The sequence below is a fragment of the Phacochoerus africanus genome, chromosome 12, assembly GCF_016906955.1.
Source record: "Phacochoerus africanus isolate WHEZ1 chromosome 12, ROS_Pafr_v1, whole genome shotgun sequence".
Lineage (NCBI taxonomy): Eukaryota > Metazoa > Chordata > Mammalia > Artiodactyla > Suidae > Phacochoerus > Phacochoerus africanus.
In genome coordinates, this window is record NC_062555.1 from 16,883,927 (window position 1) to 16,906,976 (window position 23,050).

At 42.3% G+C, this 23,050-nt stretch overlaps 1 protein-coding gene and 1 pseudogene across 4 annotated transcripts in view; both read right to left on the minus strand.

The window, feature by feature from the left end:
- TAF1A (TATA-box binding protein associated factor, RNA polymerase I subunit A) overlaps positions 1 to 17,545 on the minus strand; it is a 26,493-nt gene extending 8,948 nt beyond the window's left edge. For 2 of the 4 annotated variants that reach the window (XM_047754713.1, XM_047754715.1), the window contains exons 1-10: positions 17,397 to 17,545; positions 15,687 to 15,809; positions 14,510 to 14,679; positions 11,755 to 11,868; positions 10,841 to 11,039; positions 7,691 to 7,821; positions 5,240 to 5,398; positions 2,700 to 2,766; positions 1,750 to 1,873; positions 880 to 1,034 (exon numbers count right to left, since the gene is read on the minus strand). In XM_047754713.1, the coding sequence (XP_047610669.1) occupies positions 880 to 1,034; positions 1,750 to 1,873; positions 2,700 to 2,766; positions 5,240 to 5,398; positions 7,691 to 7,821; positions 10,841 to 11,039; positions 11,755 to 11,868; positions 14,510 to 14,679; positions 15,687 to 15,807 (1,240 nt within the window). In that variant the 5' untranslated portion in view covers positions 15,808 to 15,809; positions 17,397 to 17,545. Of the gene's footprint in view, positions 1 to 879; positions 1,035 to 1,749; positions 1,874 to 2,699; positions 2,767 to 5,239; positions 5,399 to 7,690; positions 7,822 to 10,840; positions 11,040 to 11,754; positions 11,869 to 14,509; positions 14,680 to 15,686; positions 15,820 to 17,396 lie in introns of all 4 variants that reach the window. The other 2 variants (XM_047754712.1, XM_047754714.1) reach the window with 1 other exon arrangement.
- Positions 6,223 to 7,680, minus strand: LOC125112525 (60S ribosomal protein L30-like; annotated as a pseudogene).
- Positions 17,546 to 23,050: the final 5,505 nt, after the last annotated feature.

A 23,050-nucleotide genomic window follows, 5' to 3' on the forward strand; every position in this document is an offset into this window, starting at 1 on the left:
ACAAAGCAGGTAAAGTTTTAACAATCAGGACATTCCCCCCCAAAAGATCAATTTGCTTTTTCTTAAATAGGGGGTTTTATTTTTTTTTCCCCCCTTAAGAAATGTCTCATCCTTACAGAAAGAGAGGGAAAAGTTAAGTATAATGTAAGGATATCATTAAAAGTGCATTCAATAAAGAATATTTTTCTACTTCCAATAAAGTAGACAACTCAGCAAACTTTTTCTATAACAGGCCAGTTGTCATTTCTTGTTTTGTTTTGTTTTTGAGTTTCTCTATTTTTAATAATGATTTTTATTTCTTCCATTACAGCTGGTTTTCAGTGTGGTCATTTCCTGAGAAAACAGTCTGCATCCCTTAACTTAATGGTCCCTAAAGATACTCGAGTTAGAGCATAAAAACCGATGACAGTCAACAATATGAAACCACTGCTTCTGAGAACAGACCAGTGGTTGCCAAGGGGGGAGGGGAGGGAGTGGGATGGACGCCGAGTTTGGGGTTAGAAGGTGAAAACTATTACTTTTAGAATGGATAAGCAATGAAGTCCTGCTGTACAGCACAGGGAACTCTATCCAATCTCCTGGGACAGACCATGACGGGAGACAGTATAAGAAAGGGAATGTATGTATGTATATACGTGCCTGGGTCACTTTGCTATACTGCAGAAAGTGGCACAACACTGTAAGGCAACTGTATTTTAAAAAAATAATAATGAAATCACTGTTTCTAATCCATAGAAATGCCCTACCGAAAGAGCACCTGGTCTGCAACTCAGGACTTATTTTCCTGTTTCGTTATTTCTTCAGCATGAAATGGTCACACTATAGTTTCAAAACTGCCTAAAAGCCAGGCCTAGATTAAAAAAGAAGTGAAATGCATACTTTTTCCCAACAGCATCCCAGCTACCAGAGCCTTCTCACAAGCCAAAGCGTTGTCATCCTTCCAATCATTTCTTGCCCAAAAATAGCTGAAGTGAAAGCCTGGCCACCAGTTTTTCCTGGAGTTCCACTGTTCTTGAACCCAGGCAAGATGGTTCCTGGAAAAGAAAAATGTCCAAAGGGAAGGTCAATGATGGAGACAGAGCCAGCCGGTCAGAACCCAAGCTTCGGTCCAGTCTGTGGGAAGATGACAAGGAGGGTATTTCCAGACTAGCTGTGGCCACGGCAGAGCCACACGAAAGCAAGTCCTTTTCAGTCCCACTTCCCACCTTCCCACTTGCTAAAGCGGTCAGTTCCACACAGCCCGGTGGCAAACAGCGCAGACTCTGAAGTCAAATCCCAGATCTTCCGTTTACCGCCTGTGTGAGCCTGGCAAAGTCGCTTAACCTCTCTGAGCCTTAATTTCCTTGAGGATACTAATGGTGCCCGTCTCATAGCACCGTTATTATTACTTTCCCTTTTTAGGGCCACACCCTTGGCATATGGAGGTTCCCAGGCTAGGGGTCGAATTGGAGCAGTGAAGCCTGGCAGGGACCCCTCCAGGCCCCCTCCCATCAGAAGGCACACACTTAGCTCTCAGGCAGGGGTAAGGAACAGCACTCATATTGAGAGCACAACAAATCCAGACAGAATTTTTTACTTGTGACTTCCTATTTCCTGTCTTCTGATGTAAGCAGAAGAAAACAGCTGAAGACACAGTTTGAGAAATGCAGAAACGTAAACAAAGAACTTTAAAAATGGACTGATATCCTCTAAAATACTGGGAAATATTTATGGTGATGCAGTAACAGATACTGTGTGCTTCTTACTTACCCCATTAAAGTCTGTCTGAGATATTTTGCCAAATATTTCCAAGCAGTTATATTTTTAGTGCATCCAGCAAAATCTAAGATTCCAAACAATACCTCCAAGGCCAGTTTATGGTGTTCTTCCTTCTCTGCAATGGTCATAACAATCAAAGGTTAGAGAAAGCACACAGGCGTGCAAAGATGAAAGAGTACATTCTATTGATAAAGGACCACTGCGTCATAAGCCTTCTAGTCTGGCTAGAAGTTTAAAACAATTCACTATCATCACATTCTCCTGCGATGAATCTGAGCAACTCAAAGTTCAGCCCATGCTAATGACAGCAGGGTGCCCGGTCCCATCTCTTCATGGGTCTACACTATTCATAACATTATCCTACCTGTCTTAGGAGTTCCTGCTGTGGCACAGTGGGTTAAGAATCTGGTGCTGCTGCAGCTGTTGTATAGGTTGCAGCTGCGGCTCAGATTTGATCCCTGTCCCAGGAACTTCCACAGGCCACGGGTGTGACCAAAATAAGTACATAAATAAATAAACTGCCTGCCCGATTTGGGCATCTTATACATGTTCTCTTCTACCAGTGGGGCACCGAGGTAGTCCCACTGCCTACTGGACTTAATAAGTGGATTTCCTCCAATGCTGAGCTGACACTCTGTTAAGTGTAAAAGGACATGAATTACAGAAATTGAATCCATTTGCCAACTCTTGTCTAACATTCCAGAGCAGGGCTCAGCAAACTCTTTCTGCAAAGGGCCAGACCCTAAACATCTGTTTTGCAAGCCTTACAGGTTGGCACAACTACACAAGCTGTTGCAGTGCAAAAGCAGCCACAGACAGTACAGGACTAAACTGACAGAGCTGAGCGCCAATAGAACTTAGTTTTCTACAAACAGGTGGGGTCCTCCGCCGACCCCTAGTCTACAGCCTGTCTGCACAAAGAGATGGAAAACGAGAATTACCTGATTTTCTCAGTAATCTATGGAATTCTAACATCAGTTTATGAGATGGTACAATCTGATACAAAATCTGGAAGAAAGAATAATCTTGTGATTTTTATACATTCTAAGGCATTTCTCTAATTTCAACTTACTTTCAAATAAAGCTTTTAGTGTCTAATGTGTCCTCAGCAAATGAATCAAAGAGTTAAAAGATACTTTACTTTTATCCACGTTTAATTTTGGTATTGAAAAGCATTCCATGTAAAGCTATTTTTTTAAAAATATTCCCTGCTCATAACAAAATAGCTATTTGGGGGGTGGGAGGGTTTGGAGAGACAGAAACATTTAATTTTCACCATGTTAAACTGTTTACCACACTTAAAAACTTTGTTTCCTTTCAGCAACCAAGAATGAGGAAAAAAATAAAGGAAAAAAGAGAAGATCACACAGTAAGAAAAAAGGCAAGGGTAGTTATTTTGAAAGACTGAGGTCTGGAACACAGCACATTAAGAGTATTCAAAGTCAATATTTTTAAAATCTTTTTACACAATAGGGAGAATTAATGGTTCTTCTGTTAAAGAACAGGATGGACTATTTTTATGAATATGCCAAAAACAGGATTACAAGTTTATTCCTCCTTTAAACAAAGTTAATAGTAGAGAGGAGGAGTTCTCTTGTGGCTCAGCAGGTTAAGGGTCTGACGTGCTGAGGGTTTGATCCCTGGCCCAGAACTTCCACATGCCATAGCTAAAAAAAAAGTGCGGCTACAAAAAAAAAAAAAAGAAGAAGGAAAAATAATTTATTCTGTCTACTTGCTGGGGTACTTTAACCTCACACAGAAATAATTTCCTACAAAATAACCAGTAAATCTGTTACTTTTCCTTAATCTTTTATTTTTTAAATAGAAGTTCCCAGGCCAGGGACTGAATCCAAGCCACAGCTGTGGCAACGACAGATCCTTTAACCTACTATGCTAGGCCAGGCATCAAACCTGAGCCACAGGAGTGACCCAAGCTGCTGCAGTGGGATTTTATTTATTTATTTATTTATTTGGTCTTTTTTTTTTTTTTTTTTAGGGCCACACCCACGGCATATGGAGGTTCCCAGGCTAGGCGTCTAATCGGAGCTGTTGCTGCTAGCCTACACCATAGCCACAGCAACCCCACATCCGAGCCGAGTGTGCAACCTACACCACAGCTCACAGCAACACAGGATCCTTAACCCACTGAGCAAGGCCAGGGATCGAACCTGCAACCTCATAGTTCCTAGTCGGATTCGTTAACCAATGAGCCACGACAGGAACTCTGGTTAAAGGTTTCTTAAAAGGTACTAACTATAAAAGAAAAATGAATAAATTGTACTTAATCAAAATTAGACACTTCTGTTCTTTGAAAGATACTGTAAAGAAAACAAAAAGGCAAGCCATAGCCTGGGAGAGAATATTTACAATCTGTATATCTGACAATGGACTTTATCCGAATTATATGAAAAACTTCCAAATCAATAAGAAGACAAATAAGCCTCCAAAAAATAAAGCATGTGAACAGACATGTCACAAAAGACGACGTAAGAATAGCCAATGGGCCTATTAAAAGATATCCAACATCACTAGCCATCAGGGAAATGCAAATTAAAAGCACTTGAGACACCACTACACACCCACTAGAATGGCTGTGATTCAAAGGACTGAATACCAAATGCCAAAGAGGGTGTGAGAAACTGAACTCACACCCTGGTACCGGGAAGGTCAGTGGTACCGTCACGGCGGAAGACAGCTGGGCAGTTTAATACGGACCTTCCACAGTGCCGCTCTTAGGGAGCTGCCACAGAAAAAGGACAATAGAGGTTCGTAAAATCATGCACATGCATACCCACGGGGATATTCATAATAGCCCCAAAGTGAAAACAACATCCACGTCCACCGAGAAGTGAATATACAGAAACGGAATATTGCTCATTAGTAACAGGGAACAAATTACAACAAGGATGAATCTCAAACATTCGGCTGAGTGAGAAAATACAGACAGAAAAAGGGTACATACTGTAAGACGCTGTTTACATGAAATTCAAGAAGAGAGAAAACCAACCCACAGTGACAGCCGGTCAGCGACTGCCCGGGGCAAGGAGTCAGAGGGTGGACTGGCTGAGAAGGGCAATGAGGGACTTTCTAGGCTGAAGGCCATGTTTAACGTCTCAGTTATTACAGGGGTCATGCGGATGCATATATCTGCTGAAATGCATCCAAAGGTACACTTAAAATAAGTGTTTTATTGTACATAAGTTTCAATAAAGGTGCATTTAAAAAAAAAAACTGCAATGCAGAGCTTCCCAATCAGGGTGACGCAGGGCTTCTGACACACGGGTCCCTCCGGCTTGGTCTCCCCTGGGATGGGGCGGGGGTCTGCGTGGGGCCTCCTGTCTTGACCTCAGTGTACCGTATGCACACTGTCACTTTCTCTGGGTGCTGTGACATCAACGTCAGAAAGCGCTGTCCCAAGACCTGGCTAAAACACTGGCTAGAGTGCGCCCCCACCCCTGCTTGCTGATAGGAAGCACGCTACCTTCAGCACACGGAGCAGTTTCTCTCTGGGTGCCTTCTCTCGCTTGAGGAAGCTGTATAAATAGACGTGAGCATTGGGGTTGGACGGGAACTTCTCGTCATAGGCGTAATTGGTGAGCACCTCTCGGGCTCCGTCTCGATCCCCATAGAATTCCAGCATCTATATAAAATAAGTCAAAACATCTTTGCTAAATTCTGTAAGAGGGCTATATGAAATAGACTGCACAAGCTGACATTATTGACGAGCACAAAAAAGATCAGAAAACTGCTAAAGGCCGTTTGCAAAAGGGGTAGGAAACGACCGTGATGCCCGCGTTTGCTTTCGCCGGCGTGTGTTACCACTGCTGCGGAACACAGGCGATCACAACAAAGGCCTACACGGTTTCCCCTTTTTGTTCCTTATCCTATTTTGTGGTAGAAAGATGCAGCAAGCTTCCACATGAAAAACTGTCCCTATGAGACATGACATCTTCAAAGTAGGACACACTAAGGGCTAAAGAAGGACCACATGATGCAGCCAATCACAGGGCATGTCAGCCACAAAGGGAGGGCGGAAGAATTATAACTCCTTTCTTTGCATTCCTTCCCATTCTGAAACAGGAATTTCCAGATTTGCTGGCAGTTTCAGAGATTATCTTCTGATAATACAATCATCACTTCAGCACTAGCACTAATGAAACTTCCAAAAAGCAAAATGGTTTTTTTACTTTCTTGTCTTTTTAGGGCCGCACCCGCAGCATATGGAGGTTCCCAGGCTAGGGGTCCAATTGGAGGTGTAGACGCTGGCCTACACCACAGCCACAGCAACACCAGATCCGAGCCATGACTGCAACCTACACCACAGCTCATGGCAACGCTGGATCCTTAAGCCACTGAGCAAAGGCCAGGAATTGAACCTGCAACCTCATGGTTCCTAGTCGGATTCGTTTCTGCCGCACCATGACAGGAATTCCACTAGTCGCGTTCTTAATCCACTGAGCCACAACAGGAATTCCAAAAAGCAAATTATTATTATTATTATTATTTTAAAAAACAAGCCCAGCTGGTTTCATTGAAGAAAACTCATGCATGATTTACTTTTCGCCAGTCTGTTCTGGCATGCTGCCAACGATACCACAATCACCTGGATCAGTGACGGCCAGTGCGCATCCTCGGCAGCATCGTCCACGTGCTATGCCCAGTTCGATATTCTTGCCACTGCAGTGATGGACCCCAGTTGTGGCCAACATGGCGTGACATTCGATTTCAGATTTCCTCGAGGCTGGGCAGCTGCTGGCGAGGATGGCCAGTTCCGCTTTGCCCTGTCTGGTCATTCGGAGTCTGCTTGTACCCTAGCACGTACTTGGCACTTTTCATCACGAGCTGGAGCCGAGCGTTGATTGACTCCAGCAACTTTTTCATCTTCTTTGTGGCCACCATCTTCCTGCCTTAGGTGCGGGACGCCCCCAACCACAAGCAGCTGCCAAGACGGCCGGGCAGCAAGAAAGCCAAACAGCAAATTATTTTGATGAGCTACTCCCACTGCCCAGTGCCACCGCGCTCTGTCCTTTCACAGTGACTCTGAGATGGCAGGACATCCTTAAGAGCCTCTGAAAGCCACTCTTCGTCTCATATTTTGTGACGTAGTTTCAGAGTTTTAGCTCCTTCCCAGCAATACCCCACCAAATCATAAGAGAACTTTCTGCTTTTCTCAGAAGCTCAAGAAGAACACAGAAGTGACACTTACAACTAGAAGGCTAATAACTTTATAAACAGAGTCAGCATCAGCTACAGGCCCTGAATCCTCCCAGACCTCATTTTAGGGTTCAACCAACCACAGACGGAAAAGATTCAGGAAAAAAAAAAAATTCAGAAACTTCCAAAATGCAAAACTTGAATGCGCTGTGCACAGGCAACTATTTACATAGCATTTACACTTTATTACATATTTTATAAGTACTCTTAGAGATGATTTAAAGTCAACAGGAGGATGTACATAGGTTATATGCAAACACTGCACATATAAAGACTGAGCATCCACGGCTACTGAGAGACAACTGTATTTGGCCACGACATGCTATCCAGGGGTGAAAAAAATACCGTCACATGTACAGCATGTTGGTAAGAGAAAATATAAGGTACTTTGGTAAAATAAAAATTATGCAGACAAAAAAAAAGTGGCATCATATTCCCTTTTTTTAAACCATTTTCTAATCATTAGTTGCCTTCTAATCAATAAAGATAAAGCTTATAACAGAATGAAACTGGTGAAACTATGAAAAGTCTACTTACCTCCACGTAACTCTTCACAAATGCGTCCCGAACTCCAGCAATTTGAATCAAAGCACAAAGATTTATAGACATTTATGAAAAGTCCACTTACCTCCACATAACTCTTCACAATGCATCCCGAACTCCAGGAATTTGAATCAAAGCACAAAGATTTATAGACATTTATGAAAAGTCCACTTACCTCTACGTAACTCTTCACAAACGGGTCCCAAACTCCAGGAATCTGAATCAACGCACACAGGTTTACAGAGGTCTTCCAGCTGTGGTTGAGCAGCGTCTGGGACTCCGCGTTGAAAGCATAATCTTCCTTATCTGTGCAGAGAGAAACAAACTATTAAAGTCATTCAGCTCTGAGGACTTTAGCTGAATCAGTAACTGACAAGCGACCCACAAGAAAAGCTCAGACTCTGATGGCCTCACGGGTGAATGCTAATAAACACTTAAAATACAGCCCTAATTCTTTACAAACTCAATGACCCAAAAAAGAGAAAAAACACTTCTCAGCTTATTCTATGAGACCAATATTACCCTGATACCAACATCAAAGACAACACAAGAAAACAAAAGACCAGTATCTCTTACAAACATAGATTTTAAAAAACCCAACAAAACACTAGCAAACTGAACCTAGCAACAAATAAAGAGGATTTTATACCACGCCGAGTGGGGTCTATTCCAGGTCATTTAACACCCGAGTCAAGTACTACAATACTCCAAATCAATAGAATAATGACAAAAACCTCACAACCATCTCAACTTTTGCAGAAAATGCGTTTGACAAAATGTAATAACGCTTCACGATAAAAATACTCAACAAGTAGGAATAGAAGGAACTTTTCAATCTGATGAAAAGTTTCTCGTGAAAAAGCCCGTATTGAATGTCACAATTAACAGGGAAAGGCTTCATGCAAAAGACCGTCCTCTCTTTGCCACTTTCATTCACCACCATAATGGAGCTTCTAGCCAGGGCAACTCGGCAAGAAAATAATATAAACAATGTCCAATTGGAAAGGAAGAAATCAAGCTACCAGATGAATGAAAAAAGATACAGTATCAGAGTCAGAAAGAGAAAGACAAACACCGTGTGATAGCACTTATTTGTGGAATTTAAAATATGACACAAATGGGGAGTTCCTGTCATGGCTCAGCCTAATTAGTATCCATGAGGACATGGGTTCAATCTCTGGCCAGTAGGTTAAGGATCCAGCATTGCCAGGAGCTATGGTGTAGGTCACAGACATGCCTCAGATCTGGTGTGCCTGTGGCTGTGGTGTAGGCCGGCAGCTTGTAGCTCCGATTCGACCCCTAGCCTGAGAACCTACATATGCTGTGTGTGTGGCCCAAAAAAGCAAAAAATAAAAAAAATGAAATACAATATGACACAAATGAACCAAAACACAAACAGACTCATCGACACAGAGAACAGACTTGTGACTGCCAACGGGGAGGAGTTGGGAGAGTTAGCAAATGCCAATGATTATATATAAAACAGATCAGCAACAAGGTCCTAGTGTAGAGCACAGGAGCTATATTCAATAGTCTGAGATAAATCATAATGGAAAAGAATATAGAAAAGAATGTGTATATTTAGGTATTATAATTGAACCACTTTACTATACAGCAGAAATTAACACACTGTAAATCAACTATATTTCAATTTAAAAGCAAAACAAATATATACATACACATACATGGAAATGAAGTGATAATGGGAAAGTAGGTATGAAACATCAAAAATAAATCTTATCCCACTCTTGGGCACATATCTGGACAAAACTCTACTTAAAAGAGACACATGCACCCGCATGTTCATTGCAGCACTATTCACAATAGCCAGGACATGGAAACAACCCAAATGTCCACCAACAGATGACTGGATTAAGAAGATGTGGTACATATACACAGTGGAATACTACTCAGCCATAAAAAAGAATAACATAATGCCATTTGCAGCAACATGGATGGAACTAGAGACTCTCATACTGAGTGAAGTAAGTCAGAAAGAGAAAGACAAATACCATATGATATCACTTATATCTGGAATCTAATACGGCACAAAGGAACCTTCCACAGAAAAGAAAATCATGGACTTGGAGAATAGACTTGTGGCTGCCTGATGGGAGAGGGAGGAAGTGGGAGGGATCAGGAGCTTTGGGTTATCAGATTCAACTTAGAATAAATTTATAAGGAGATCCTGCTGAGTAGCATTGAGAACTATGTCTAGATACTCATATTGCAACAGAACAAAGGGTGGGGGAAAAAATGTATACATGTAAGAGGAACTTGATCCCCATGCTGTACAGAGGGATAAATAAATAAATAATAAAAATACAAAATAAACCTTGAAAGGAAAAAAGGCAGATTCCTAAGTATAAGTTAGGTGTGGATTTACTGTGGAAAGGGGTTCCCAGACACTCAACTGTAGTCAAACCCAACCAGCAGCGGCCACGGCAACAAGGAAAAATCCCAAGCTAACTCTTAGCACATGTTCATGGTCACACACACCCGGACAAAACAATGATTCAAAGGGATCCATGCACCCCTATGTTCACTGCAGCACTATTCACAATAGCCAAAACTTGGAAACAACCTAAATGTCCATCAACAGATGAATGGATTAAGAAGATGTGGTACATATACACAGTGGAATACTACTCAGCTATAAAAAAGAACAAAATAATGCCATTTGCAGCCACATGGATGTAACTAGAGATTCTTATACTATGAAGTCAGTCAGAAAGACAAATACCATATGGTATCACTTATATCTGGAATCTAACATATGGCACAAATGAACCTATCTACAGGACAGAAAACAAACTCACAGACACGGAGAACAGACTGGTGTTTGCTGAGGGGGAGAGGGAGAGGGATGGATGGGGAGTTTGGGGCTGGGAGATGCACAGGAGGGATAAACAACAACGAGGTCCTGCTGGACAGCACGAGGAGCTCCACCCAGCGTCCTGGGACAGAGCACGACGGAAGGAGTACTGAAGAAAAAGAACGCATGTGCGTGCATAATGAAGTCACTTTGCTGTACAAAAGAAACGAGCACAACACTGTAAATCCACTATATTTTAATAAAAAGTAATAAAATGGTCATGAACTTAATCTGTGAATCATCTGATTCACGTCTGAATAGTTTTTTTTTTTAAATTCCAGAAAGATTATAAAGGGGGGTCAAGAATTTTAGATCACAGAAATGTCTGTTCTCTGCACACCCTGGATAAAGCCAGGCTGCGGGGCAGGGGAGAGAGACTGCTCCTTAAGACGGCCTCCCTCCCAGGTTCAGCCCTATCACCGAGTGAAAAGTTCACTCATATTCACTCACCAAGCTGAGACAGCTCCATCTTCTTTTTAGACCACGTGTAATACTGCAAAAGCCCTTTATAGGCCTGAATAAGGTTAATTAACACTTCCTGGGAAGATGACTTTTCACCGTATCGCCACGTCTCTGCCTGGCTGAGATTTCTGTTGGCGTCCTCAAGCATGCCATGATGCAGAAGGTACAATGCATGTTGTAAGGAGATCTGCAACGGTTGAGAAGCCCACCATCTCAGCCCACAGCCATTAGACAACCAGGGTCAAAAACTCAGTAAACATACGATAAGTGCTGAGCTATGTAAGACCTTGAGAGGACACACACAATGGAGTAACACTGTCCCCATTATCAAAAATTTCAATCTAGCAAAAAGACACATGAAAAGATGATCATTATGTAAATGCGAGCCAAAGTACATAAACACACAAACAGCAGGCAGTGTGAAAGGAACAGGGCTCTGAAGACAGAGTTCTGGTCAAATACTACTTTAAAGCTAAATAAGCTGAGGAAATTACTCTCCCCTAGTGTGTCTCATGTTCATAGGGAATGATAACTATTAACCCTTTCAAAGGCCATTATGGGGAATTCAATGAGATGGCATCGGCTCACAAGCTAATACCTCACTTAGCCCACAGCAGGAAATCAATACATCCTCTTTTATCCATGCTACATAAATGCAGCGAAAACACCTGAACAAGGGCTGTGGGAGAAGGGCTCTGGTTCAGAGGGAAAGTCAATCCTTGATCGGAGTGTCACACCCTGGGGGAGGGGCAATATAAAAACCCCAGTTTCAGCTTCTCCTAGTGATCCAACCGTCTCAACCTTCTCCTATGCTTTTTACGCTGTTACTGTCTCGGCACTGAGGCCAGCACCTTCCGCAAGTGAACACTGCAGGTGCAAATCCACCAAGCCTCCTTTCTCACCTTCAAGTAATTCATGACGCCAATGTTTTTCATCCGGTCAGCAAAGGTATTGAAAGTCTCCACACTGCTATTAGGATGATAATAAAGAATTTCACTTCCAAGCCTCCAAATAATCTGTCAAAACAGAAATTACCAACAAAAATGTAAAATCCTTGCCTTCGCCAATATCTAAGAAAGCTATGTTTTTCTGATTATAACATTAAAAAACAAACTATGATTTCTTTCCCTAGATACCACTACTGTCAATGTTTTACTGTACTTCACCCAGTAAAACCAACATATCTTAACCAAAAAAAAAAAAAAAAATCTTGTGTTGATTAAATTATCAGGTAACTATAACAGTGTCATTTTTAAGTTAGTGGTCTAAAGAAGGTAGGAGGTTAAGCTACATATTGAAAGTAACATTTTTAATTAGTATTGGAGGAAGACTATTAAATTCAGAAAGTTCAGGTTCAACTAACATTGACGTCCTCACTGCTCTGGCCCCATCGTTAGCATCCACCACATGTGAGCAAGTGGATGGTTCTTAAGAATCCTCCAAGGTCAGCGACTGTTGACTATAGTTAGTCTATACTTGGAACTCCAATTCAAAATCTTTCATCAGCTCTGAACACATTTTAATTAAAATATTTTCTGCCCAGAGGACCAGAACTCTGGCTGAGAATTTGGAGCTCTTCTTTTGCATGGGAGCAAATCTCTCTTTTACCCCAATTTAAAGTACCTCAATAAAAATAAATGATCTATGTATGCATGATCACATTGAAACAATATTCTATTACAAACTCATTGACTATGAAACACTTAAATTTTTTTTTTTTTTTTGTCTTTTTGCCATTTCTTGGGCCGCTTCCTTGGCATATGGAGGTTCCCAGGCTAGGGGTTGAATTGGAGCTGTAGCCACCAGCCTACCCCACAGCCACAGCAACACAAGATCTGAGCTGTGTCTGCAACCTACACCACAGTTCACGGCAACACCGGATCCTTAACCCACTGAGCAAGGCCAGGGACTGAACCCGCAACCTCATGGTTCTTAGTTGGATTTGTTAACCACTGAGCCACGACAGGAGCTCCCGAAACACTTGTTTTAAAAAGCAGCCTAATGTGTGAAAATTTGCCAGGAAATGCATTTAAGATGTTCCAAGTTCATTGTACTTTGCCAGCCTTACCCTCCTGTGTACAGTGTACCCTCCTGTGCATACAGAGTGGAAACCTGTTATCAGCCATATAGCACACTCAGCTGACAAAAAGGTTCCTGCAGCTTTCTTCAACTGCTATGGTTCAGTTTGCTGACAACTTCCATCCATTTCTATGTGACAGAGCTGCAGTAGCTCACGCTAAACAGCCCCTGTCTTGGGAACCTGAAAACCTCAACTCCAAAAAGACCTTTGTACTACAGGTGCAGTGACTATGCAAGCAAGGTGTTAGACGATGCTCTTATTATTACATCAGACAGCAATCGGCACCACTGTCTTCATTCAGTGCTTAGAAATGACACACATTTATCACCGATGTTCATGAATATCTGCCCCCAAAACTCCTCTGCTTCACCGCAGCAACAACAGAAAGAACTGCAGGTGTCTATGAGGGCTCCTAATTTCTATATACTACTCAACCTTTCAGATTTCATAATTTGTACAAAATGAAAATATTATCTAAATAATAATCTTCTGGCTGTGAAAAAACATAAAGCACTTCAATAATATTGACTTCAAAGTAAATTTAAGTGAATTTTTTCTTTCTTTTTTGGCCACCCCATGGCCATGGTTCCCTGGCCAGGGATCAGATCCAAGTCAGAGCCACAACCTACGTAGGATCCTTGAACCCACTGGGCTGGGCTGGGGATCAAACCTGTGTCCTGGCACTGCAAAGATGCCACCGATCCCGTTGCACCCCAGTAGGAGCTCCAAATTTAAGTGAATTATAAGTCAATTATTTCTCTGAATATATATACTGGTTGTCAGGTATAATAACAATCATCTTTCCACCTCAGAAAGAGACCAAGATTTCACTTCAGAACACCCAAACTGCAGGATTCTGAAGTTTAAAGACAACCTGGAGACAATCCCATCACAGCTGTTCTTAAACCTGTAAGAATGACCTGGGACATTAGTTAAAAATAAACATCCTAGGAGTTCCCGTCATGGCTCAGCGGAAATGAATCTATCATCCCTGAGGATGCAGGTTGATCCCTGGCCTTGCCCAGCGGGTTAAGGATCCGGTGTTGCTGTGAGCTGTGGTGTAGGTGGGAGACATGGCTCTGATCCCGGGTTGCTGTGACTGTGGAGTAGGCCAGCAGCTGTAGCTCCGATTCAACCCCCAGCCTGGGAATCTCCATACGCCGCAGGTGCAGCCCTGAAAAGACAAAAATAAATAAAATATCTGAGGGAGTCAGACTTTGACTCAGTACAGCGGGGATGGAGCGCAGGAACCTCTACTTTCAATAAGAGCCCTACATGATTCACACGCAGCCCAAACAAGTGTCTGGAAGCCACGGATCTAATTCTTTCATTTTATGAAACAAACTGGACAAAAAGAGACTGTAATTTTTTTTTTTTTTTTTTGCTTTTTAGGGTGTCATTGCTGTGGCTGGGCTTGTGCAAAAAATGTCCCCATAAAACTCTCCATCCAAAATTACTTTTAGTAGCTTGTAGTAAAAGAAATTTGAGATCCTGCAACAGCCTTTCTGGGTGGGGTTCAAGCAGCAGAAACTCCCAGGATTCCACCCCTTCTTCCAGGAGACACACACTTGACTCACCTCGGGTGCAACCTGCCTTTTATTGCTGTCTGAATCTTCCAAGATCTGCAGGTAACTGTGCATGTATTCTGCAGCTTTTTGCCACTGGTGCTTCAGCAGAGCTTCTTGGATAAAACTTAAACAAGCACTTGTTGTCTGAGCAAAATCCTTCTCCTGTTTCCCTCCAGTGGCTATAAAGTTTAAAGAAAAGAGTCTTGACCCATCTCTAAAATGCCTCGCACATAGATTTACTGAGGATTAATTTACTGAGATAGTTAAATGAGATGATGTTCAGATTTAAAAAATAAAGAAATAAGAGCTAAATTCTCAGAGCCAGGGAATCTTAGTCAAGGGGAAAGAAAGAGAGGCTAAGAAAGATACATTTCTGGGCAATTAGAAAAGTGCAAGATCAAATGTATTCCCAGGACTACAGCACCCAACATACCACATACAGAGAACTGCTTCTTTTATGCTTTCTTTTCTTTTTCTTTTTTTTTTTTTGCCTTTTTAGGGCCACACCCAGGGCATATGGAGGTTCCCAGGCTAGGGGTCGAACTGGAGCTGTAGCTGCTGGCCTTATAGCCACAGCCACGCCAGATCTGAGCCGCATCTGTGACCTACACCAAAGCTCATAGGAACACCGGATCCTTAACCCACTGAGCAAGGCCAGGGATCTAACCCAAATCCTGATGGATCCTAGTCAGGTTCCTTTCGGCTGAGCCATAACAGGAACTCCCACTTTTATGAATTTTGATAGATTTATCCCATTAAAGAAACTTTTTTTTACTTCTACATTAGATGAAGATAGAAAACAATATTCTTTCTTTGAAATCTATTATATATCAATTCTATTAGGAATTATTTCAATGCAATTAAACAGAAACTTCTGGTATGTACTCCTCAATGGCAAAGATCATATCTTCTTCAGCTGTGTACCCCATGTCTAGCCATCACCAGGGATATAGTAAATGCTCAGTAAGAATTACTGGAGAAAAAAGAAAAAGTGCATCTACCATATATACAGACTCTCAATAACTGAAAAGAATTCTTAAAAAAAAAAAAGGTTAACAGCCTGAAATACCCTCACATATTCTTATCTTGAAAACTGAACAAGCCTGGTTATCCATTTTTGTATCCATATTGAAGCTTATCACTTCCTTGCATTAAAGCTGAAAAGCATGTATGTTATTTCACTTACCTATAGTTTCTATATGCTTCTGGAGCCAAGGAAAACACATCCCTGTACCAGAGGACACGCATTTTTCCCCCTGTTCATCCTCTGTCGTGGGCCGTGTCAATTCTTCACTGAAATCACTCATACCTGTTCCAAGCTGACAGTACCAGTTATTTTCTGTACATCTTATTTCATAGGCTTCCCAGTTATACAGAAAGACAGCCATCTCTTATCTCACAAATATCAATGATTAACAAAATTAACTGTACCTGGTAGTTCCTTTAAAGTAGGAAATGAATTAATTACATCAGCAGCAGCCCAAAAGAATGACCCACGAAAAAAAGAAAGATAACTACTACCATATTTCAAGAAGATACAAAGGTAAATAAGATAATTATCCTTTTATTAAAAAAAAAAAAAACCTCAGGAAAATCTACTCAATAGTTTGTAGTAACCTATACGGGAAAAAAATGGATATAGTTATATCCATAACTGATTCAGGCTGTACACCTGAAACTAACACATCATAAGTCAACAACAGTCCAATAAAATTAAAAATTAAAAAATTAAAAATTAAAAAAATAATTAAATAAAAAAGTTCCCATTGTGGCTCAGTGGGTTATGAACCCAATTAGTATCTATGAGGATGTGAGTTTGATCCCGGGCCCTGCTCAATGGGTTAAGGATCCAGCATTGTCGTGAGCTGTGGTGCAGGCCTCAGACATGGCTCTGATCTGGCCTGGCTGTGGTATGGGCCAGCAGCTGTAGCTCTGATTCAACTACTAGCCTGGGAACTTCCATATATGCTTCAGGTGTGGTCCTAATAATAAATACATACACAAATAAATCCTTTTGAGCTGTTCCCAATTTTTTAAAAAACACTCATCTAGAGAAAAAACAGCAAAATGTATAATAACAAAACAATATGACAAATACAATAATAACAGCAGTACTAAACATGTATTGCCCCTTCCAATACACCAGGGATACAAGGTATCTAATTCAATTCTTACAGAAATCCAGCGTAAGTACTACTGTTTTCTTCCATTTTCATACTGAAAGCACTAAAGGGCTCAGTGAAACTAGGTAACCTGGTCCAATGTCACAAGAAAGGTGAGGACAGTATTCCAGGAACTAGAACACTAAACACACTTGGCATGAACAGATTCTGGGTGGATGGGTAGTAGGTGCAGGAGGGTGCGAAAAGCTGAGTTTGGACTTAATTCTCAAGATGCTCAGGCCCCTTTCCCTCCTTCCACTTATCCAACGGTGTACTGGGTCCTGCTGATACTGCCTGCTGGTACTGCTCCCATCTTCCCCCCGCTCCTAGACTCTTCACCACCCCCCTGCAAATTGTCTGGACTACTGCATTAACTTTATAACTAGTTACCCCGCCTCCAATTGGGCTTCTCCACGTCACAGCCCGAGTACACCTTTCACAATCAAACTCTGGGGTTAGCATGGGTTTGAAATAACAACAGAGTTTGAACCCGACCCGCATATTCCTTAAAGAGTCATTCCAGAAGCAGCTCTCCCTTTTCACTCTAAAAGCCCAAATTGGTGCCGAGCAGTTGTTACAGTACCAAAGCTTCTCCTCCCCTCCAGCAGCACGCTCCGAACGCGAGCTTCAGAGCATCAGGAAAACATGGGAAAGGAGATGATGACTGAATCCTAGCACAGCCCTTCCGTCCCGTCCTGGGGCAACGACATACGGACGACCACCGCGAGACTCACCTGCTAAAGCCGGAGCTCCCCTGGGCACCAAACCCGCCGCGCGACTGCGGCCGGGTGAGAGCAAACTCCCATCCGAAGCAGAGGAAGCAAAGGAGCGCTCAGAGCGAAAGCTGCAAAGCCGCCCTCCGCCGCTCCGCGGCGCGCAGACGCAGCCCCGCCCCTGACTCCCGATTGGGTGGTGAGGGCCTCGACCCGGACGTGACCCGGAAGTAGCCGTGGACTGACGCTTTCCCATTGGATTGGCCCCAGGTGTTCCTCCTAGACGTGCTCAGCGGGAAGAATGGGAGCCTTTAATTGCAAGTGAAGATTGGAGCAGGGGAAGGCCGCCTGGAAGAGGGTAACAGTCAAAACACCGAAATGTCACTTTAACTGAGTAGTTCTCCATGCGACCTTCCGGCTACTGCGTGGCTTGTGCGCCCACTCAGCGAGCGTTGGAGGCGTGGCTTGTGATTCTAACAAGATAAATCTTTGCCTAGGCTTTTTGTTTTTTCGCTTTTTAGGGCCGCATCTGCAGCACATGGACGTTCCCAGGCTACGGGTGGACTAGGAGCTACAGCTGCCGGCGTGCAGCTGCAGCAACGCCAGATCCGAGCCGCGTGAACCTACATCACAGCTCACTGGAAACACCTGGCCCCTAACTCACTTAGCGGGGCCAGGGAGGAACCCTCATTCTCGTGGATACTAGTCCGGCTGGCTGAACTACAACCGGAACTCCCGCATGGGCTTTTAATTCTTCCTTGAGATCTTTTTTCTCTTATTAAAGTGTTAACTTTGAATTTATGTGGCTGCCTCAGCCAAATTTGGGCAAGAATATCGTTTTCCTTCTCATTGGAGTTGGTTCCATGGAGTCCTCTGGGGTCATTTCACGAGGAACGCTGACAAACTTAATGTGATAGGAGGTCGAAAGTAAAGTGGTTAAATGTAACGAGGGGAAATTGAGGAGTTCTAGGGAAGATAATCCTGGAAAACTAAAGACCCATGGGAACTCAAAATTTGGAGGTTTTATCTGTGAAGGAAGGGTCAGACTTTTCCTAGCATCAGAGAATGGAACCAGGACTCAGTAATGAAAGTAAAAGAGAGGCAGCTTAAAAGTCATTAAAACAATTTGGTTCATAACTAAGTCTACAGAGATAATGGGTTAGGCTCCCGCAGGAACGTTTGCGTTTCCCCCGACCTGAAAGTGAGCTATTTCAGCAGAATCACAGTATTGTAGAGATGATCAAAGGGTCTAGTAAGAGTTTGTACAGGGATTCCTTAAAATGCTGAAATACTTGATTGTATGTTGTCTTCAGTAACATTATGCAGCAGCCATGCGCTTGTGAGGAAAATTCTGCTGCTCTGTGTGTCAAAAATCCGGCCTCACTCAAGCCTGTGCACAAGCTCCGCAGACAAGGCTGACCTAAGTGATGCTGTGATTCGGGGGACACCTACACTAAATAACATAGACACAAGTTTCTAGTCTAAAGATTTGGTCTAGTTACATTTCTTTCCTTGCTGTGAGGTATAATTTCACCAAAACCAATAGAGAATGCATTTTATCTAGCTAAAAATTCGTACTCCCTCAAAAAATGGGGAAGAAATTTGATTTACCTAAACATTCTCAGACAATAGGTAAAAGAAAGTTGGAACAAATATCTTTATGTGCTCTACCTACTTGTTCCCTTTTCCATGGTACATTTCTGGTTGAAAACGTGTCAGAGGGAAGAGAGTAAAAAGAAAATACTATATCACGCCAAATACCATAAATAATTTTTTAAAAAAGGAAATGGTATAACAGAAATGCAAACATAAAGGAAAACATGGAGTTCCCGTCGTGGCTCAGCGGAAATGAATCTGACTAGCATCCTTGAGGACGCAGGTTCAATCCCTGCCCTTGCTCATTGGGTTAAGGATCTGGCATTGCCCTGAGCTGTGGTGTAGGTTGAAGATGCGGTTCGGATCTGGTGTTGCTGTGGCTGTGGTGTAGGCTGGCAGCTACAGCTCCGATTAGACCCCTAGCCTGGGAACCTCCCTATGCCACGGGTTTGGCCCTAAAAGAACAAATAAATTAATTAATTAAATTAAAAAAATAAAGCAAAACATACAAAAGACTTCTAGACTCCAATCTAAGAGAAAACATATCCTAAGGAACAAAAAGATTGCATTGTGCTAAAGAGCAACTTAATGACTTTTTTTTTCTTTTCTTTTTAAGGCTGCACATTTGGCATATGGAAGTTCCCAGGCTAGGGATTGAATTGGAACCACAGCAGCTGGCCTGCTCCACAGCCACAGCAATGCCAGATCTGAGCCACATCTGTGATCTACACCACAGCTCATGGCAACACCGGATCCTTAACCCACTGAGCAAGGCCAGGGATTAAACCTGCATCCTCAAGGATACTAGCCAGGTTAGTTACCACTAAGCCACAGTGGGAACTCCACCACCCCCACCTTTTTAGACTCTCTATTTAATCATTCTGGTTTGACATCATCGAATATGTGTTCCATGCCATTTCGAATCCCATGTAGAATTAAATTGGAATTGGGATGAGCTTTTGTACTTGCAAAGAACCACTCTTTGAGTACGCAGTTGCTTGGTACCCACTCGAGTACAATCTTCATGATGGTATTTACGTTCCTGTTCCTAGTTTGTACGATGTGTGTCAATCAAAATACTAAAGATTCAGGAAATTTGCTGTGTATGATCTGTAACAGGTCTGCTAGGTTGTACGTTACATCTAGAGCATACTTTCTCCCTCTTAGCTCTCAGTGTCTCCTTCCAGGAGGCACTTTTGACCAATAAGCACACTTTTGGGGGTGGGGCTGTTACCCTCCATTCTGTGTTTTAGTAAGAAGGGAACAATTTCCAGGGTAGGTTTCTATCAAAAAAATCTCTCCTCTGAGATGAAGTCATTGATTGACTGAGACTCTGGTACCATCACCATCCCTGCTGGTTGTAAGAGTCTTAAGATTTTGCTTTTTAATTATTTAAACAACAGTAATGGGCCACATTTTAATCAGTTATCTCATTGCTTCTTATAGAAATGTGAAGTTTTACCATTAACCCCAGTGTTACAGTCAAGGAATCTGAGATTCAGTGAAGTTGGCAACTTGCCTAGGGTCACACAATTAGACTTCTGATACCTAGTTTAATGCTTTTTAGGACGACATTCTCTGCCTCTGCTGTTGTCCTGGTATGGAAGCAACTCCTATCTGAAACCTGTAAATAGATTAAGCCAAACAGTCTCCACTGTGGAAATTGTGTTGTACAGGTTCCACCCTGGAATTTGTTCTGTATTTGTTCAAAGCACCAAATATTTGACTTCTATGAAAATAGTGCCAAGGTAAACTAGACAGAACCGGAAACAGGAACTTCTATATAAGCCTATATGTTCCTTAAAGATGTTTGAGTTTGTTCAGTACAAATTGGAATAATATTTGTCAGGACTAGACAAACAGTACATGCTGATAGAAGACTTTGCCTTGTATGTGACTCATGCTCAGGGGGACATACCCTTTAACATGACTTTGACTGGGCTTTTTTTTCTTTTTATGGCCACACCTGTGGCATAGGGAAGTTCCTGGGCCAGGGCTTGAATCAGACCTGCAGCTGTCAGCCTACATCAGAGCCAAGGCAACAAAACGGATCTGAGCCACGTCTGCAACGTATGCTGCAGCATGTGGCAATGCCAGATCCTTAATCCACCGAATGAGGCCAAGGATTGAACCCACGTCCTCTCTGACACCATGCTGAGCCCAAGCAGGAATTCTTGACATGGCTTTTTAACTGTGGGGAAAGGGTTTACCTCCACTGGCCTGCAAATCTTCATTCTCCTTGGCCTCACAACAGGATACTTGCTTAAATTTTACTTATTATATGTTCCCTTTACTTAAAGTCTGATAGCTTATGGGAGTTCCCGTTGTGGTTCAGCGGGTTATGAACCCTACTAGTGTCCATGAGCATGTGAGTTCGATCCCTGCCTTCACTGAGTGGGTTAAGGATCCGGCATTGCCCTGTAGTTCAGCAGCTGCAGCTCTGATTTGTGTCTGCTTATACCAATACCACACTGCTATAATAAATATAACTGTAATAAGTCTAGGAAAAGTTAGTATAACTCCTCCAATTTTTTTCTCTTTTTTCAAAGGTGTTTGGTTATCATATGTCCTTTGCACTTCTGCCTACATCTTAAATTAGCTTGTCAATTTCTGCAAAGAAATCTACTGGGATTTTGATTGAGATTGAATTAAATTTACAGACCAGTTAAGGATCATTGACATTATGACTATATTAAGTCTTCCAATCCATGAATCTGGTATTGGTCTCCATTTATTTAGTTCTTTAATTCTCATCAACAATAATTTATACTTTTCAGTATTCAGTTCTTTCACTTTTTTTTTTTTGGTCTTTTTGCTATTTCATGGGCCGCTCCCGCGGCATATGGAGATTCCCAGGCTAGGGGTCGAATCGGAGCTGTAGCCACCGGCCTACGCCAGAGCCACAGCAACGCGGGACCCGAGCCGCGTCTGCAACCTACACCACAGCTCACGGCAACGCCGGATCGTTAACCCACTGAGCAAGGGCAGGGACCGAACCCGCAACCTCATGGTTCCTAGTCGGATTCTTTAACCACTGCGCCACGACGGGAACTCCCTCTCACATGTTTTGTTAAATTTACCTCAAAATAGTTCATTTTGGGGTGCTACTATAAATAGTATTGTACTGGGAGTTCCCGTTGTGGCTCAGAGGGTTATGAACCTGACTAGTATCCATGAAGATGTGGGTTCGATCCCTGGCCTCACTCAGTGTGTTAAGGAGCTGGGGTTACCATGGCTGTGGTGAAGCCTCCAGCTGCAGCTCCGATTTGACCCCTAGCCTGGTAACTTCCATATGCCGCTAGTGTGGCCCTAAAAAGCAAAACAGAAAGTATTGTACTTTTAATTTCACATTCTGATTATTCATTGCTATCATGTAGCAGCACAATTAAGTTTTGCATATTGTTCTTGTATCCTGAAACCTTAACAAACGCTCTAACTCTAGGAGCTTTTTGTAGATTCCGTAGGATAGTCTATATAGTCATTGCAAATTTCACTTCCTCATTTCCAATTTTTACGCCTTTTACACTTTTCTTGCCTTGTCTCGCTGGTTAGATGCTTCAGTACAATGTAGGATCGAAATGGTTAAGACCAGGCCTCCTTGACTTCTTCCTGATCTTTAAAGGAAAATGTTTCTGTCATTGATCAATAAGACTGATACTAACTGTAGGTTTTTTTGTAAAAGCCCTTGATCTATTTGAGGAAGTTTCCTTCTACATGCATACTTTGTTTTCTTGTGCTTCGCATTATTGTTTCCCAGATCTTGTGTTTTTTACAAATTAAAATTTCATGGCAGCCCTGTGTAAAGCAAGTCTGCTGATACCATTTTTTGAACAGCATGTGCTCACTTCATGTCACATTTTGGTAATTCTTGAAATACTTCAGACCATTTCATTATTATCGCACTGTCATAGTGTTCCGTGCTCAGTAGTCTTTGCTATCACTATGATTACTCACTGAAGGCTCATGTGGTTAGTATTTTTTAGCAGTACAATATTTTTAAATTACTGTATATCCTTTTTAGACTTGATGCTCTTACGCACAGTAGACTGCAGTATAGTGTAAACATGGCTTGTGCATGC